Source organism: Triticum dicoccoides, chromosome 5B (assembly GCF_002162155.2).
Source record: "Triticum dicoccoides isolate Atlit2015 ecotype Zavitan chromosome 5B, WEW_v2.0, whole genome shotgun sequence".
NCBI lineage: Eukaryota > Viridiplantae > Streptophyta > Magnoliopsida > Poales > Poaceae > Triticum > Triticum dicoccoides.
Window position 1 is genome coordinate 613,396,417 of NC_041389.1, and position 17,117 is coordinate 613,413,533.

At 49.7% G+C, this 17,117-nt stretch overlaps 2 protein-coding genes across 2 annotated transcripts; both read left to right on the top strand.

Annotated features, from left to right (window-relative positions):
* Positions 1 to 652: 652 nt before the first annotated feature.
* LOC119306331 (protein PELPK1-like) lies at positions 653 to 1,425 on the top strand. Its single transcript, XM_037582579.1, has one exon. The coding sequence runs from the start codon at positions 729 to 731 to the stop codon at positions 1,161 to 1,163; it is 435 nt and encodes a 144-aa protein (XP_037438476.1). The 5' UTR covers positions 653 to 728; the 3' UTR covers positions 1,164 to 1,425.
* A 14,737-nt stretch (positions 1,426 to 16,162) lies between these two features.
* LOC119306332 (protein PELPK1-like) lies at positions 16,163 to 16,915 on the top strand. The gene has a single exon (XM_037582580.1). It carries the CDS (start codon positions 16,233 to 16,235, stop codon positions 16,647 to 16,649), a length of 417 nt encoding a protein of 138 aa, XP_037438477.1. The 5' UTR covers positions 16,163 to 16,232; the 3' UTR covers positions 16,650 to 16,915.
* The last annotated feature ends 202 nt before the right edge of the window (positions 16,916 to 17,117 follow it).

A 17,117-nucleotide genomic window follows, 5' to 3' on the forward strand; every position in this document is an offset into this window, starting at 1 on the left:
TCCTCCTATAGATTCTACCAGAAGTCAATCGCAAGAATGGTACTGTGTTTTGAAGATATACAATACCGTCAGTGCACCTTCGCGCGAGAACGTGTGGCCGAGGCGGTTGAGATTATGGTAGACTAAGACCCTGTTTGGTTCATAAGTCCTATGACTTTTTTTAGTCCCAACTTATAAATCTCAAGTCCCTAAAAAGTCCCTACCTGTTTGGTTCCTGGGACTTATAAGTCCCTGTAAGACCATATTACAACTATAAGTCCCTATAAGTCCCTCCTTGAGAGTCTTATTTCATAAGTCTCAAATGCACACTTTAAGTCCCTATAAGTCCCTCCTGTTTGGTTTAGATGGGACTTATAGGGACTTTTTTAAGTCCCTAAGTCAATAAGTCCCTGGAAACAAACACCCTCTAATTATCAAAGAAAGACGGTTGAGCAAATTGAAGCTGCAGCGTCGGCCAGCTCTTCACCTAAACCCAGAAAATTGAAGCTACCGCCAACGTAACTCGACCATGCAAAGCACTTCCCTTTTTGGATTGACGACGCACGCACAGGCATCCTGAATCTGGCCAGCAACCGACCTAATCACACGATCACTTTGAACTGTATAAATTTCCAGGCATTGACCCATGTTCATACATCGCAGCAGAGCAGAAGCAACATCTTGCAGTCACCTGCTACACACCAGAGAGAAAACCATCTCTCAACGGCACCTTCGCTAGTTCCAGCTATATGGCTTCCAACGCGAGCATGTTGGCCGTGCTCATGGCGTGCGCGCTCCTCCTCACCGGCAGCACGTGCCACGCCGCCCGCAACCTGGCCGACACGACGGCGACGGCTGCCGCTCCGGCTGCTAGCGCCGTCCCTGGCCTGCCGGCCGTGCCGACCTTGCCTGCCGTGCCAACTGACACGGTCACCCTGATGCCACCAATGCCGTCGGTCACCCTGCCCACCGTGCCGCAGGTGACGCTGCCGCCCATGCCGGCCATCGTCGTGCCCAAGGCGGTCCTGTCACCCATGCCCAAGGTGACCCTACCCGCCGTGCCGCAGGTCACCATGGTGCCGATGCCCGCCATTGTCGTGCCCAAGGTCACGCTGCCGCCACTGCCGTTCGTCCCGAATGTGAACGTGCCTATGCCGTTCGCGGCACCACCCCCGTCAGCGTAGGCGTGCCCACGCGGAGGTGCTCTCGCCCTGTGCACGATCGGGCGCCGTTCATCTGAGTGTGGCGCCAGGTCACTCCGTGGACACGACGTACATTTTCTTACATGCAAGCTCGGTGTTTTATATGCGATGTATCACAGTATCAGTAATTTTTACCTTTTTTTACGTCTCAGTAGTGTATGTACTGGTAGTGTCTGACTGTTGAGAGTTTTGTCCCATTGTATGTATTTCTTATAATCTTCTTAAATACACACTATTTACGGTATGTTATCTTTGTCTTTTATAACTCTAATAATGGGCTCCGTCCAAAAAAAACTCTAATAACGGGCGATGGTACAATTTTCTCTTTCCTTTCAGGTGTTCCAAAATAAAAGAGAGGTCATTTAGCTCTTTTTGAGCCAGCCATTAGGAGTTCTGTTTATCTTTTCCAGCACCAAAAGAAATAGTGAATTACAAAAAGAAAGTGCAAGTTGCAAAGTAGTGCAATTACACCAAAAGGCAAAATTACACAAAAGGTGCAAATTGCATAAGAGAGTGTAATTACAAAAATGCAATTGCACAAAATAAAAGTACAATGCAAAAGGTGTAGTTGCCCAAAAGAATATAAATACGGTTGAACCATACAAAAGTGTAACTGCACAAAGAAGCGCAAATGCACAAAACAAGTTATTGCACACAAAATTTATAATTGCCCCCAACAACTGTAAATGCACAATTTATTTCCATACCCTGTAGACAAAAATAACTACAAAAGAAAGAAAATAATAGGTGCCCAGGAGGAATAACTAACACTCTTTTGGAAAAACAAACACAAACATTCTTTACTTTCTTTTGTAGGGTAACTAACATTCTTTAGTTGTACTTACTCTACCAAATTACTTGATGTTCTCGGTTTTTCCTAAATCAAACTTTTTATAGTTCAACCTAATGAAACTAATTTGACGTTTTAGATGTTAATACATTTTTTATATAAACTTAGTCAAGATAGAAAATCGACTTACAATAAAATAATGCTTCAAACAAGTTGGAACCGAAGTAGTAGCACACAAATGACAGTGTAGCTTGATGGTAAAGACTTGCTCATCAAAGTGGCAGTTGGCGGTTTCAAAGGCCAATAACTTTTTTTTTCTTACAGACTCAAAGCCCAATCGGTAAGCATGCTCATACGAAGTGGCAGATTGCAGATTCAAGGCCGATATGTTTGCACGCTTTTCCAATTATTTTTCTCAAAACGAAAAACAGCTCAAATTTAAGTAAAACAGCCACCTGGATTTTAGCAAATCCGCTTGCCACTTCGTCATGTTTTTCTTGTAGAAAATTAAAAAAAATGTGTATATACAAATGTAGAAAAATTGGCTGCGCTTTATGAAAGTTATGAAATACAGTATCACATTGTGTTAGCAAACCCGCTTGCTTATTCCTCCTGAGTTTTTCTCAAAAATGTGAAAGCAACTCAAATATAAGTGCAAATCCATTAAAAACAGAAAATAACTTGAATATAAGTGCAATTCTGACGGCAGGAAATTAAGTAGCTTTTTATCGGAAATCATTCGCGTGGGTTTCAACAAACCTGCTTGCTTATTCGTCATGCCCAAGTTGTCCATCAACAATGGATGCGATAGAGCATTTCAAAACTCCAAGCCGTCCTAAAGAAATGGTGGCTCATTGTTTGTTTGTGCACGTGTGGTTGGCATGCTTTTGGGATGTTTGTCGCGCCATGGGCGAGAGTGGGTCTAACAATGTTGTGTTGAGAATGGGCATGGCCTGTGGTGTCATTGTTGTAGTGGGTTTTGCTTAATTTGTATTGATTCTTACTTTTTACCCCTTTTTTTCTTAATAAGCTGGAAAAAATCATTTTAATCAATTAATTGGGTAAAAAAATCCCTCGCATTTGAAAAAATAAAAATAGAAAAACAGAGTGATAATGGTGGGCTTGCCTGTATAGTCCAAGCAAGATTATCATAATCACAATTTTGAATCGATCAGAGCTTTGATGTTGGATCACAAATCATAGAATCTAAACTGCCAGGTTGTAGAAATGTAGATTCTATGAACTAAACTCGTGCAATCAGATAGGTCAGTTTGGATCGTAAAGTCGTAGAATTGTATTAATAGAATCGCGATTCTGACAACCTTGAGTCCAAGGCTCCAAGCATGTAAGATATGATCGACCAGTGACTTGCAACCAGAGGCACCTACACTGGCCCCTTTGAAAAACATGTCAATCCATTGACACCATTTTGTCAGGAAGCCTTTTATGCGATACATTATTGCAAGAATGACCATTTAACTTTGTTGTAGGCTTTTTCAAAAATCCACTTTGAAGATAACTCCATCAAGTTTCTTCGAGTGTAACTCGTGAATTGTTGCATGTAAGAGAACAACCCCCTCCAGGTGTGTCGCCATGGCATGAATGTCGTCTGCGGCAGTCTCATCACTTTGTCTGTGATGACTGTAGAATGATTAGTTGTCACTTTGGCGAATGTTTTAGAACTTACATTTAGAAGACAAATTGGATGAAACTGCTGAATCCTAATAGTATTTTCCTTCTTAGGAAGAAGAGTAATAATACCAAAAATTTAACCAATACAAAACCAAATTCTCATTATATAATAAAGCAAACATAGATATAAAGTCACCTTTTATGACTGCCAGAACCGTTGATCCAACTCCGTCGAGAACCCAGCTGGACCCGGGTCTTATTGTGTTCCATCCGTAAGATAGCATATCCCACACTTCTTTGTCAATAAGAGGGGCAGTTAGGATGGCATTCTCCTCTCTCAATAGTTGCCAGATGTCACCTTTGGCATCCTCATCAAGCTTGACATTATCATAGACAGGTGAACCAAAAAGAAACATATAAAAATTGGTAATATAGGTCTTCAATTGTTCTTCACCAACAATAGTATCGCCATACCGCTCGACGTGGAAAATTTTATTTTTCATATGTTTATCATTGGCGATGAGATGAACATATTTGGTGTTGTTGTCATTTGGCTTCCTGCTATAGATTCTACCAGAGGTCAATCGCAAGAATGGCACTGTGTTTTGAAGATACTAGATAACACCCCGCGCGTTGTTGCGGGATGTATGCTTGAAAAAACGTATGAACCATTGAAAGCTAATTAGAAAAGATGTCACATTGCTATAAATATATTTTTACAAATAAAGAAATACGAAGAATGGGTTCCATTGGAGCTAAAAAGTATGTTTAGTTTGAAAATACCAACGTCCCACAATAACAAAAAATGGGAGGTGATACCAAATGAATGTATCATTTGCACTCACACAACACAGCAAGCATATGCATTCTACTTCATGCCTCTGTCCGTGAGGTATACATGTGAGTTCAGGAAACACACACACACACAAACATTAAGTGCTTTTTTCTCTCTCAAAAATAAACACTATGTGCTTTCTTGTGAACACAATTTTTGGTCAGCAAGCAAATACAAACACAAATAAAATCATTGTCTGTTAACAAAATCTCTGTAGGTGTTTGTCAGCTGCTAAGAAGCAAATACAATACGACACAAACAGCAAACGTACCTATGGCATTCATGAATGAACTTGTACACAAATAAATCAAAGAATAGATGGTTTTTTAGAGAAAAGGCCATAGCCCGACTTTATAAATAAAGCCATGCGGCAGCGTCACAGACCCGAACAAGAACGAAACCAACCAGCGAAACATCGCAGTACACCGAACAGAAAGTTTTGGACCAACAAACGAAGAGGGGGTACAGGCAACCTGCCATACACGACGCGCAGGCCGGAAGGGAGAAGACTAGAACCAAACTATGAAAACAACGGCACCCTGATTAGACGACGGGGTCCAGCCCGGAGATGTGGGATGCCGAAGCCCCAATTTTGGCGATGAGCAAGTCCAAGGCATCCCGATCTTCATCCTTAGTCAATGATCTCCACTGCTGCAATAGTATACATGATTTGAAAAGAACGTCAGCAGGCTTAGACGGGAAGATATGTTCAATAGTAAATTTGTTCCTAATAGTCCATAGAGCCCAGCATAAGGCACCCAGGCCGACCCAGAACACCCTCTTGGTAACCCCAACCAAAACTTTGGCTAGGTTTCTAAGCTCAGAGAATGAGGAAGGGTTCCAAGAAACCTGAAGCCAAGATCTGACACAACTCCAAACCAACTTAGCCAGCATGCAATTGAAAAAAAATGTGATCCGAGTTTTCCAAGGCACCACAAAGATGATAGAACTCCGAGCCTGGCCCATTGCGCTTTTTAATCTGGTCAGCCGCCGGGAGGCGGCCACGAAAAGCTTGTCAAAGGAAAATTTTAATCTTAGGAGGGACTTTGGACTTCCAAACACAAGAATATCTGCTCGAAGGGGTACCACCGATAAGCCTAGAGTACAACGACTTAACCGAAAACCTGCCAGAGGCCGAATGAGGCCAAACCACAGTGTCCGAAGTCTCCGAGAGCACAGGGAAGAGGGCAGAGAGACTTTGCCAGTTTTCCAACTCTTCAGGAGACAGGGAACGACGAAAAGCCAGATCCCAATTATTAGCCGCCACCTCCGCGATGAAGATATCAGGTTTAGGGCAGTATGAAAACAAAACCGGAAAACTAACAGCTAGGGGGGCATCCCCAGACCACCAGTCCAGCCAGAAGCGGACCGCAGTCCCATTACCAACGATAAATTTAACATGTTCCAGGAAGGTAGGCCTGACTTTGACAAGGGATTTCCAGAATTGAGATCCGCGACGAGCGGTGGCAAACATCGGGCTAGAATGTGGGAAGTATTTAGTCTTGAGAATCAAAAACCAAAGGGAATCAGCCCCACTAGTCATAATTTTCCACCACCACTTAATAAGCAAACATATGTTCATCACCTGAGTATTAATAATGCCTAACTCCCCAAGGTTTTTAGGCTTACACATACATTGCCATTTGACCAGCCTATATTTCCGTTTGTTATCCGCGGAGTTCCAATAAAAGGCTCCCCTATGTTTGTCAAAGCCAGCGTGAACGCTAGGCGAGAGAAGATAGAAGCCCATAAGAAACATAGGAAGAGAGGATAAGCAGGAGTTAATTAGAGCAACTTTGCCAGCATTGGTATTATATCTCCCCCTCCAAGGGAGCACCCTGTTTCCCACTTTAGCGACCGCCGGAGCAAAGTCCTTAGAATGGAGCACGACAGGAGAGATAGGAAGGCCTAGATACTTAAAGGGGAAGGAACCCAGGGAACAGTTAAGAAGCCTAGCCACCCGCAAGGCTTCCGCATCATCAACACATGTCACTAAGACCTCACTTTTAGAGAGATTAATCTTAAGGCACGAAACAACTTCGAAACAAAGCAGGATGAATTTAAGGTTGGCAATACATGTATCGTCCAGCTCCACCAAGATAATTGTGTCATCAGCATATTGCAAGTGGGATACCCCCTCCGGGAGTAGATGGGAGACCACTGGAGAGATGTGACCACAACGGGCCACCCTAGTGAGTATGCACGAAAAGGCATCGACCACAAAATTAAAAAGAACAGGGAGGCAGGGTCCCCTTGGCGGAGGCCCCTGCCATTGGCGAAGAAGTTGCTAATGAACCCATTCACAGAGACGGCAGTATGACCACCCGAGACCAACTGCATGACACGATGCACATAAGCTCCGTCGAAGCCTTTTGCAAGCAAGACCTGTTTGAGGAAAGACCAGCTAACCGAGTCATAAGCTTTCTCAAAATCTAACTTAAGGATAATCGCTTTAGATCTCCGAGAGTGAAGGTCGTGAACAATCTCGTGCAAAGATAAGATACCATCTAGAATGAAACGACCTTTGATGAAAGCAGATTGGAAGGGGCTGATAACTCTATGCGCAACCGGCGACAGTCGATTCGCAAAACCCTTAGCCGAAAATTTGGCGAAGTTATTAATCAAAGCAATAGGACGGAATTGAGAGATTAATTCAGCACCCTTAACCTTGGGGATCAGGGAAATCACTGCGTAATTCAGGCGGGAGATATTGACAGTACCAAGACAAAAACCCTGGATGACCTTACAAACCAGCTGTTTCAACTGAGGCCAGAATTTCTGAAAGAAAGGAGTAGAGAAGCCGTCTGGCCCAGAGGCAGCATTAGGGTTGGAGGAATTAACTACATCCCAGATTTCCTGATCAGAAAGGGGGATCATCAAGGAGGCATTTTCCTCGGGTGAGATTTTAAGGCCTATGTTCCAAAGGGAAGGGGAAATGGAGAAGCCCGATTGAGGCTTAGCCCCCAGCAGCGAAGAGAAGAAGTCCACCACATGAGCCATAATAGCAGACTAGTCCGAAGAGCGCACACCATTAATCATCAGGCTATTGATACCACAGCGCCTTCTCCTACCGTTCGCGATCGCAAAGAAATAGGCCGTAGGGGAGTCACCTTTTAGAGTCCAATTGAGAGTGCCCCGCTGGCGCCAATAAACCTCAGGCTGGTGGTGCAACTGCATTAAAGCGGCCTCAAGGTTATATCAAACCGCCCAGCCATCATTAGAAAGCCCAGTAGAGTCGGCCACGAGATCAAGAGACGCAATCTGAGCCTCAAGGAATAATTTTGTACGACGATCCTCCACCGCACGGTTGCGAGACCAGCCTCTAAGAAAGTTACGAAGGTTGTAGGAGCACGAGTGCCAGTCATCCATAGGCCCAAAAGAGCGAGCGTTGGAGGAGAGAAGGAGGGATATCTTCGAGGCCACCATCTCGATAAAACCATCAACAGACAGCCAAGAGGCGTCAAATTGAAATCTAGCCAGAGGTCTAAGGCTGATAGAACCATCGTCAAGGATTAAGGGGGTATGGTCAGAACCAACTATGCATTTGGCGCCGAGGAAGGCCCTAGGGAACAAGGAATCCCACCTGGGATAAATGAAGACTCTATCAAGCACAGATCTAATAGGGTTAGCCTGATGATTGGACCAGGTATAACGAGCTCCGCCTCGGGGAAGCTCACGAATAGCATTGACACTGATAAAGTCATTAAAGGCATTAGCTAGAGGCCAGGAGAAGATATCATTACTTTTATCAGAAGGACACCGCAGAAGATTAAAGTCTCCCCCGATAACCATCAGGAGATTGCAGGATTCGATCTTCACAGAAAGCTCATTAAGAAATAAAGGAGACAAAGAATGATCCGCAGGTCCATAAACGACGATAAACTCACAGAGGGTATTCAAGGCTTTATGACAAAGAACAGAACTAGCCCAAAAAATCCCATGATCAAACGCAACAAAATCAAAAATATCTTTATTAGAGCCTATCAAGATCCCACCCGAGTGACCCGAAGCAGGTAAAGAGTGCCAATTGAATCTGTCCATGCCCACGATAGCAGAGAGGTCATTAGGGGAAAAGGATTCCTTAAAGGTTTCAACCAACCCCACAAAGTCAATAGAACTAGAACGGACCAGATCTTTGAGTTGGTCGCGGCGCCCCCTAGCACCGAACCCTATAATATTCCAGAATAAAGCCCTCATTTATAAGATAGGTTCTTAATGCGGAGGCTCGACCTGCTAGGAGCCGCGCAGGATTTAGCTTGTTTATTCGTGCCCCTCCTGGATAAGATGGGTTGGGGCTGGCCACAACCAGCACCCGCTTTGGCACCCTGACAATTACTAGAAGCCCCAACCTGAGGCAACGGCCTCTTTGGCTTTAGCTATGGCCGCCTGAGCCATCTAGTTAGCCCGAATGATAGCAAGAAGAGAACTAGGAGACCCAACAGAAGTATCAACCACCACTCCCACGTTCGTCATAATATTTAAAAGATGATCATCCGAAAGAGAAGGTAAAACCAACCGAACCGGGGAAGAAACAGAAGTAGGGACGAGGGAAGTACCTGGGGGTAAGATCCTTCGCCGCAGCCCGCTTCTCCGCCCGCTCCATGATAGAGCCACCCGAATTCGCCACCCGCCTGCCTTTGCAAGCCGTGGACGCAGGAGACCGAATAGCAAGCAACCATGCAGCAGGAGAGGTCGGAGCAGGGCCCGAACGAGACATAGACCCCATATCCTTGTCGAGACGACGGCAACCCCCGGTCATGGATTGCTTCGAGCCCGACGAATTCCTGCTTTTAGCCGAGAATTTGCGCACTGAGGATTTTTTCTTCCGGAGGGACTGGGATCCCACCACGTCGCGGGCAGGGGAGGTAGGAAGATCCTCAATTCCTGAACGAGTGGGGGAGAGCGGGCGGATCGGAAGGTTGGAGCAGGCACCAGCCACGGGGGTAACTGACATAGGAGGGTGCTTCAGCGAATCATCACCAGCAGCAGAGACTATCGGGGCAGCAGTAGGGTTCGCCACATCCTCGCGGGGCGCAACACCAGAGGAAGCTTGGGAATGAAACAGCTCACGTTCAGACTCAGCCAAACCATCCCATTCAGATTGGGTGAATCGGAGGTTAAAACCATCGCTCTGATTAGGACCACCCATAGATCCGTCCCCCTCCTTATCATGCTTGTCCGAAGGGTTAGAAGGGGGAGGAGGGGAGGTGGAGCCTGAAAAGCAGTCGTCCCCTCCACCCGCACCCGAAGTCTGATACCATTGAGGAAGGGGGAGATATCAATCAAGCCATGCACACGTTCTGGATCCACACACCAAACCTTCATCCTTGCAGGGCCAACCTTGTTCAGAGAGTCCTCATCCACCTCCATGGGCTTCCCAATCAAAACCCCAAAAGCCATGAGAAAGGCAGACGAACGAAGACCAGCAAGCAAATCATCAATCAGAACCCAAACCTGGGAGAGAGGTCCAACTGTTGTACCATTGCAAGACGCCGCTTTGACAGAAACCACCAGTTGGTTGAGGGGCAAAGTGAAACTCGTACACGAGGCAATCATCCGTAAACACTCTTTGGAGGGAAACACCACCGAAAACTCATAGTCAGAGATCTACACCACTTGCCAATCCCACCCAGCCTCATCCCAAATGCGAAGCCCTTCAAGAAGAGTTTGGGGCGAGATTTTTTGATCCTTCACCGTGACAATCGCAGCATTGGACAGAGCGGGCGCCATCTCCAGGACAGGCAGATCACTGTCGAAAGCAAAGAAAGCGCAACCGGGGAGGCCCGAGCCAAACTGAAGAACCGAGGGAGGCTTCTGCCTATTCATGCAATTGACCGTGAGGTGACCATCGGAGCGACAGATCAAGCAGAAGGGAGGGTTGGTGCAATGAGATTGGAAATGGCCAGGCCTGTGGCAAGCGAAGCAAGTGAGCACAGAAGGGTTGCTTTGGGAAGCAGAGGAGGGGCGGGATTGCGGAAGCGACGAGGGAGGGGGAAGTAGCCCATCACCCATCCCCGACGAAGGAGGCGCCCCAGAGGCCGGGTCGGGCGGCCGACGCGCCAGCCCTGCGAAGGACCGAGGCGGCGGACGAGATCCAGCACCGATACCAGCCGGGCGAGGAGGAGGGGGGAAACGCGTCGGAGCAGACGAGCCACGCCCCAGCCAGAGGCAGGCAAGGAGGCAGATGAAGAAGACATCCCACCGCCAGAGGCCGCCGCCGCCTCCCACGGGTCCAGCGCCGGAGAGAGGGAGGGGCCAGATCCAGATCCCTGCGGACCAGATCCAGGCGCGCGCTCCCTCTCCGAGCGCTGCAACCACTCCGGACCCGAAGCCCAGGCCGCGCGGTCATGAGCCACCTGCTCGCGCGCCGCCTGCTCCGCCTCCAGCTTGGAGCGGAGCGAAGCCTCGAGCTCCAAATCCACCGCAGAGGCAGGGGAGTCCTCACGGCGGCGCTTGCTGCCGAGACCGCCTCACAGGAAGAGCCCGCGACTTATCTATGGCGAGCACCGCAGCGAAAGGAAGGAGAAGAGGGGGAGGAGGGCTAGCTCTGACGAGGCGACGAATGGGGAGACGGTGACGGCGCAGATCAGAAGAGGAAGCCGGAAACCTTAACAAAGGGGGAGACGAGCCGCGGGGTATCCATATATAGCCCGACCGAGCCGTGCCCACCTGGGCCCGACGCGCAAGATGGGCCGAAGGGGGATGGGAAGCTGGGACCAGACCGAGGGGCCTAGCTGGGCCGGAAGATACAAGTGGGGGGAAATCAGCCACTGACGAGAGAGGGGGTGGAGGAGTAGGCCCACTGGGCAACGACGAAGCGAAAGGCCCAACAAGCCCAAGCGGGGGATCAGCCTGCGGCCCGATGGCCACCGAGGCGAAATCAAGATCTAGGGCACACGACGACAGCGCCACCAGCGGCCCCGACGTCGCCGCCGCCGGCGACGAGGCCGCCGAGGAGGAAGCAGGAGAGAGAGATGGGGAGCCTTCGAGCTCCCCATCAGGAGCACCGCCCAGGATCCCAGGCCCAGGAGAAGCAACGACAAACTTACCAGACTTGCGCCACCGGCGAGAAACCCGGATCCAGCCGGCTACAGGCGGAGCCGCATCCACCGACTAACCCCGGCCACTAGGAGCAAACTTGCGGGAGCGGGGAGCGACGAGGGGTTGCGCCACCCCCCCAGGGCAGGGCGAAGGGCAGCGGGGGGAGGAGGCATCCGACCGCGAGTCCTCCTCATCGAACGCAAGGGCCCAGAAGCGAGATCCAAGCGCAGGCAGCGGAGAAGGCGGCGGAGAGAGCACCACCGGCGAGCAGGCAGGGGAGGGGAGAGAGTGAGCACCGGCGAGAGGGGAGGAGGGAGGCCGAACCCCGGCCGGCGAGCAGGGGAGGGGAACTGAGGGGGAGGAGGAGGGAAGGGGATCCATTGGGGGTCGTTGGCAGACAGTGTTATAACAGTTGGACATGCCCATAACCAAACAAACATATATGCAACAGTGACTGGACTCCCAAAGGTCCAAAAGCGATATTATGCAAGAAGTAGTGATCGTTTAAATAGTAAAGGCAAAACAGGCTACTTATGATCAGGTGAGACTGAGATGGCACAAAACGCTACGACCCACCAGTAAGAAAGTCGATGTTGGGCACCTTGGGACATGAGAGCAATGCAAGCGACACAGGTGCGGTGTGTCGAGGAACGGGCTGCACGGAAGGTTGTATGCCTGCATCACAACACGGGCATGCACCCGAGAATATAGAAACTTTGTAGCCTAGTAAAGATCTAGCAAAACACAATATATTAGTGCATCGGCCAGATGTTGACATGACGGTTGCTCCTGCTACCCCGCATGAATGGATCTGCAAATATCTTACATAGGCTGTCATGGACGTGACAAAGAGAAAGGAAAGCTACATGAATTGGGAGAATTATGATAAGATTACCAGAACTGACACCGTTTTTTGTGGTGAATCTCGTGGTGTGCAAGGAGCTCATTGTGGTTAAGTTCGGCGGCGAGGGGCCATTAGCGACTGGCGTACTCTCTGCTCGTGACATGTAGCCCGCTTAGTTTCTCAACGCCACTTGAATCCTCAATATCTTTTCTTCTTCCCCGTAGTGTTGCAAATCTAGTGTATTGCCTCGCTGGTGCTTTCGATGGAGCGCCACCTCTTGTAAGATAAGGTCGTAATGTGGTGCTCCATGGAGTGAAGTCTAAAATAAACCCTGAAGTTGTAGAGGCCGGCATAAACGAACCCTCACCTTCAAATCCCTGAAGTCGGCACCCTGACCTCTCTGATCCTGGTCTATTCTACCCCTATATATATTTGGCAGACCGGGAAAAGCACAATCCTGACCAGGAACTCGCTTGTCTCGCTGTTGGGCGGGTCAAAATATCGTAGCCATACTGTGAGCACGCAGGCCATGATGGCGATGGCAGCCGTGTGGATGACAGCCATGGCCGGTGAGGAGCTAGGACGCCAGCGGCACGGAGCTTTTCACCATCGAGAGGACGAAGGCTGCCATTAGGGATCACCGGACCAAGCTCAACATCTCCCTCAGCTTCATCGCCGTCGTGTCTCGGAGGGTCATCGCCGTCCGCGACGACAAGCTCGAGGGGTGGGCACGCACGGCAAAGGCCACGACAATCACAGCCACCTGAACTTCTTCTGTATCCACGACGATGTCAACGAGCGCATCTACTGAGGATTGAAGTGTCGCCAGAAGACACATGCGTACATAGCTGGCTTGATATATTCCTGTACAAGCACGAACTAGTACGTGAGTCAGTGAGTCTGGCTTGTGATCTCTCCTGGGTACACGCACGCGAGACGCGGGATACCGATGGATTGCAACAGGCCCTTGTGATATATTTCTTGCCTTTTCTGATAGTAATCTATGTGTAGTTTGCGGTTAATCTCGACAGTGCCAACACTCCGTCGATGGACACGGCGAGCACCCGCCGCAGAGGCCAAGCCGCCGGTCTTCCCGTGAATATGCTCATGCGCTTGGTGGCATCCATGGCTGCGTCCTCGCCCCGTTGGCGCCACCTTTCCTGCAGCCAGACGAGCAACAATCCATTGCCGGCGAGGGCCACTGTGAGCTCCTCTGGTCGGGATAGCGCGGCATCAGCCGCGCATTGCCGTTTAGGCTTGGACGCGCCCAGGAGCTCCTCTGGAAGACCCAGCCCCATCCGACACGCTCATCAAGACCTCATCGGGAGGCGAGTTCAGATTGACCGGGGAGGGTGATGCATATGCGCAGGTGGGCCCATGTCGTAAGTGAGAGTAGAAATCAATCCCGGCTGGGATCACGCCTTGTCTGTTAGAACAAACAGGATTTTACTGATACAAGGTTTGGATTGACCGGGAATTGTAAATACAGGGTACCAATTTCAGGGATTTAGAGGTGAGGGTTCATTTATGTCGGTCTATACAACCTCAGGGTTTATTTCAGTCTTCACTCTACTCATGAGAAGGAGAGGGGCTGCAGCAAGAATTGCTCGCGTGGAATCCTTTGGAGCCCCGACCTACTTCTCCTAGGTGTCTGCTTGAAGGAGCCGCAGTATATATATAGCAAAGGTAGAACCGAAGATCGACGGGTGCTGAATCGGGCAGCAACTACATCGGTTACTGGTTCGATCCGTTTCCTTACTTGGAGGATAATGGGAGGTTGGTGGGAGATTAATTACGGTGGAGAAGATTAGAGGTGCTGCTGTTGAGAATATGAGGAGATGGACACCGATTTGGAAGGCTGGAACGGAGGTTTATATTTTGAAAAAGGATGACGCGTACGTGGCTTCTGGATTCTGGATCAACGAAGGTTATTGAGAGGCGAAAACTATTTTTACATGTGGGCCTACTTAATGATGTGGATAGGCTGCATGTTAAGAAAAATAACACAGTGGGGATAAAGTATTGGCGACCGGTCGACCGACTCAATTTGGGCCGGTCGCTGCCCAGCCGCACGATTTGAACGTCTGTGACCACACGATTAAGCCAGCTAATCCCTCGCACACGCCCGTGTCTTCATATGCATGCTTTGCTAGTCGTGCTCCCGCTTCAAGTTCCATGGCGCCGGCTCGCTGTGCAGCTCGCCGTCGTATCTCGTCGGCTTGCTATGCAGCTCGCCGTCGAACCTCGCCGGGGTCACTCGCCGTCGCATCTCGCTTGAAGTTGCACGGCGCCGGGCCGCCGGCTTGCTGTGCAGCTCACCCTCGTATCTGGCCGGCTTGCTATGCAGCTCGCCATCGAATCTCGCCGGGGTTGCTCGCCATCGAACCTCGCCGGGGTCCCTCGCCGTCGCATCTCGCTTGAAGTTGCACGGCGCCGGGCTGCCAGCTTGCTGTGCAGCTCACCCTCGTATCTGGCCGGCTTGCTATGCAGCTCGCCATCAAATCTCGCTGGGGTTGCTCGCCGTCGCATCTCGCCGGGGTCGCTCACCGGCTTGACAGTTACAGCGCTGCTGTCCTCGTGGTTTTGCCCCTATGCAGCAAAACGTGCTGCCGGTTCCAGCAATTTAGCCCACCGGTTGCAGCTTTCATCTCCTGTTTGCCGAACCGTCGAAGCCGTCGACGCGAGAGCCGGTCACAGGGACTCGTCCACTTCTCGGGCTTGCTTGTAGCAGTATGGTTGCTGATTGTAGCGGCTTGCTTGTAGCAGTATGGTTTCTGGTTGTAGAAGAGCCGTTCACTGGTGGCAGCAAAAAATCACAGCGCCGTCCTCGTCGGACACACTTCACCGTTGCCGGTTGCAGCATATACTTCCGTCGGTAGTAGCTTTCCGTCCACCGGTTGCAGCAAATCACATCGTTGTCGTCGCCGGTTGCAGCACGTATGTCCACCGGTGGTAGCTTTTACGTTGCCGGTTGAAGCAAATGGTAGCACCGTCGTCGACGGCAACAACTCACGGCCGCTGGTTGTAGCATATCTGTCCGCCGGTGGTAGTTTTTCCATTGACGGTTGCAGCATCTCCGGTGGCGGTTGTAGCATCGCCACACTTGATGCAGCACCAGAACATCCTGCGCCTGGAGGCGAGGAGGGAGTGGTGCTCAAGAGAGGCAAGTTCATGCAGCCGCAGTGTTTCTTGCAGACGAGGAAAAGAAGAGCTGCCAAAAAGAATGAGTGATGAAGGGATTCGTGAAGAAAGAAGACAAGGATAAGGTTGGGGATGAGCAGCTGCGCGTGACCCATCCAGACGACCTGGCGCGCATGCGTGGCCGCGACCGGCCGAACAGGCAGCCGGTCGACCGGCTGCGAACGTTTCCCTAAACTATTTAGGTACTCCCTCCGTTCCTAAATATAAGTTTTTTTAGAGATTTCACTATGGTCTATATACGGAGCAAAATGAGTGAATCTACATTCTAAAATATGTCTATATACATTCGTATGTAGTTTATAATGGAATATATAAAAAGACTTACATTTAGGAACGTCGGGAGTATTATAGATACAATACCGTGAGTGCACCTTCGCCCGAGAACGTGTGGCCGAGGCAGTTGAGATACGGTAGACTAATTATCAAAGACGGTTGAGCAAATCGAAGCTGCAGCGTCGGCCAGCTCTTCACCTATCGCCTAGCTACCTCGACCACACAAAGCACTTCCCTTTTTGGATTGACGACGCACGCACAGACATTCTCAATCGGGTCAACAACCCACCTAATCACGCGATCACTTTGAACTGTATAAATTGCCCGGTATTGACCCATAATCAGACTAGAAGCAACATCTTGCAGTCACCTGCTACACACGAGAGAGAAAACCATCTCTCAACTCTCAACAGTACGTTCGCTAGTTCTAGCTACATGGCTTCCAACGCGAGCATGTTGGCCGTATTCATGGCGTGCGCGCTCCTCCTCGCCGGCAGCATGTGCCACGCCGCCCGCAACCTGGCCGACACGACGCCGGCGGCTGCCGCTCCGGCTGCTAGCACCGTCCCAGGCCTGCCTGCCGTGCCCACGGACACGGTCACCCTGATGCCGCCCATGCCGTCCGTCACCCTGCCCACCGTGCCGCAGGTGACGCTGCCGTCCATGCCCTCCATCGTCGTGCCCAAGGCGGTCCTGCCGCCCATGCCCAAGGTCACCCTCCCCACCGTGCCGCAGGTGACGATGGCGCCGATGCCTGCCATTGTCGTGCCCAAGGTGACGCTGCCGCCGTTGCCATTCGTCCCGAATGTGCACGTGCCTATGCCGTTCGCAGCACCGCCCCCGTCAGCGTAGGCGTGCCCACGCCGCGGTGCTCTCGCCCTGTCCACGATAGGACGCGCCGTTCATCTGAGTGTGGCGCCAGGTCACTCCGTGGACACGACGTACATTTTCTTACATGCAAGCTCGGTGTTTTATATGCGATGTATCACAGTACCAGTAATTCTTGCCTTTTTTTTAGATCTCAGTAGTATATGTGTTTGTAGTGTTTGAATGTTGAGGGTTTTGTCCCATTGTATGTATTTCTTTACCTTCTTAAATACAAATTATTATTTACGGTATTCATGTTTTTCCTACATACAAATTTGTATTTATGGTAAGTTATACTTGTCCTGCATAATTGAGTCAACAAGTGATGTTACATTGTCTCTTCCTCCCAGTTGCTCGGAAAATCATCTCTAATCCTGCAAAAAGAAAAAAACATATCTAAAAAAAGGTACAATTGCACCAAAAACTGCAATTAGAAAAAAAACAGTCCAAATT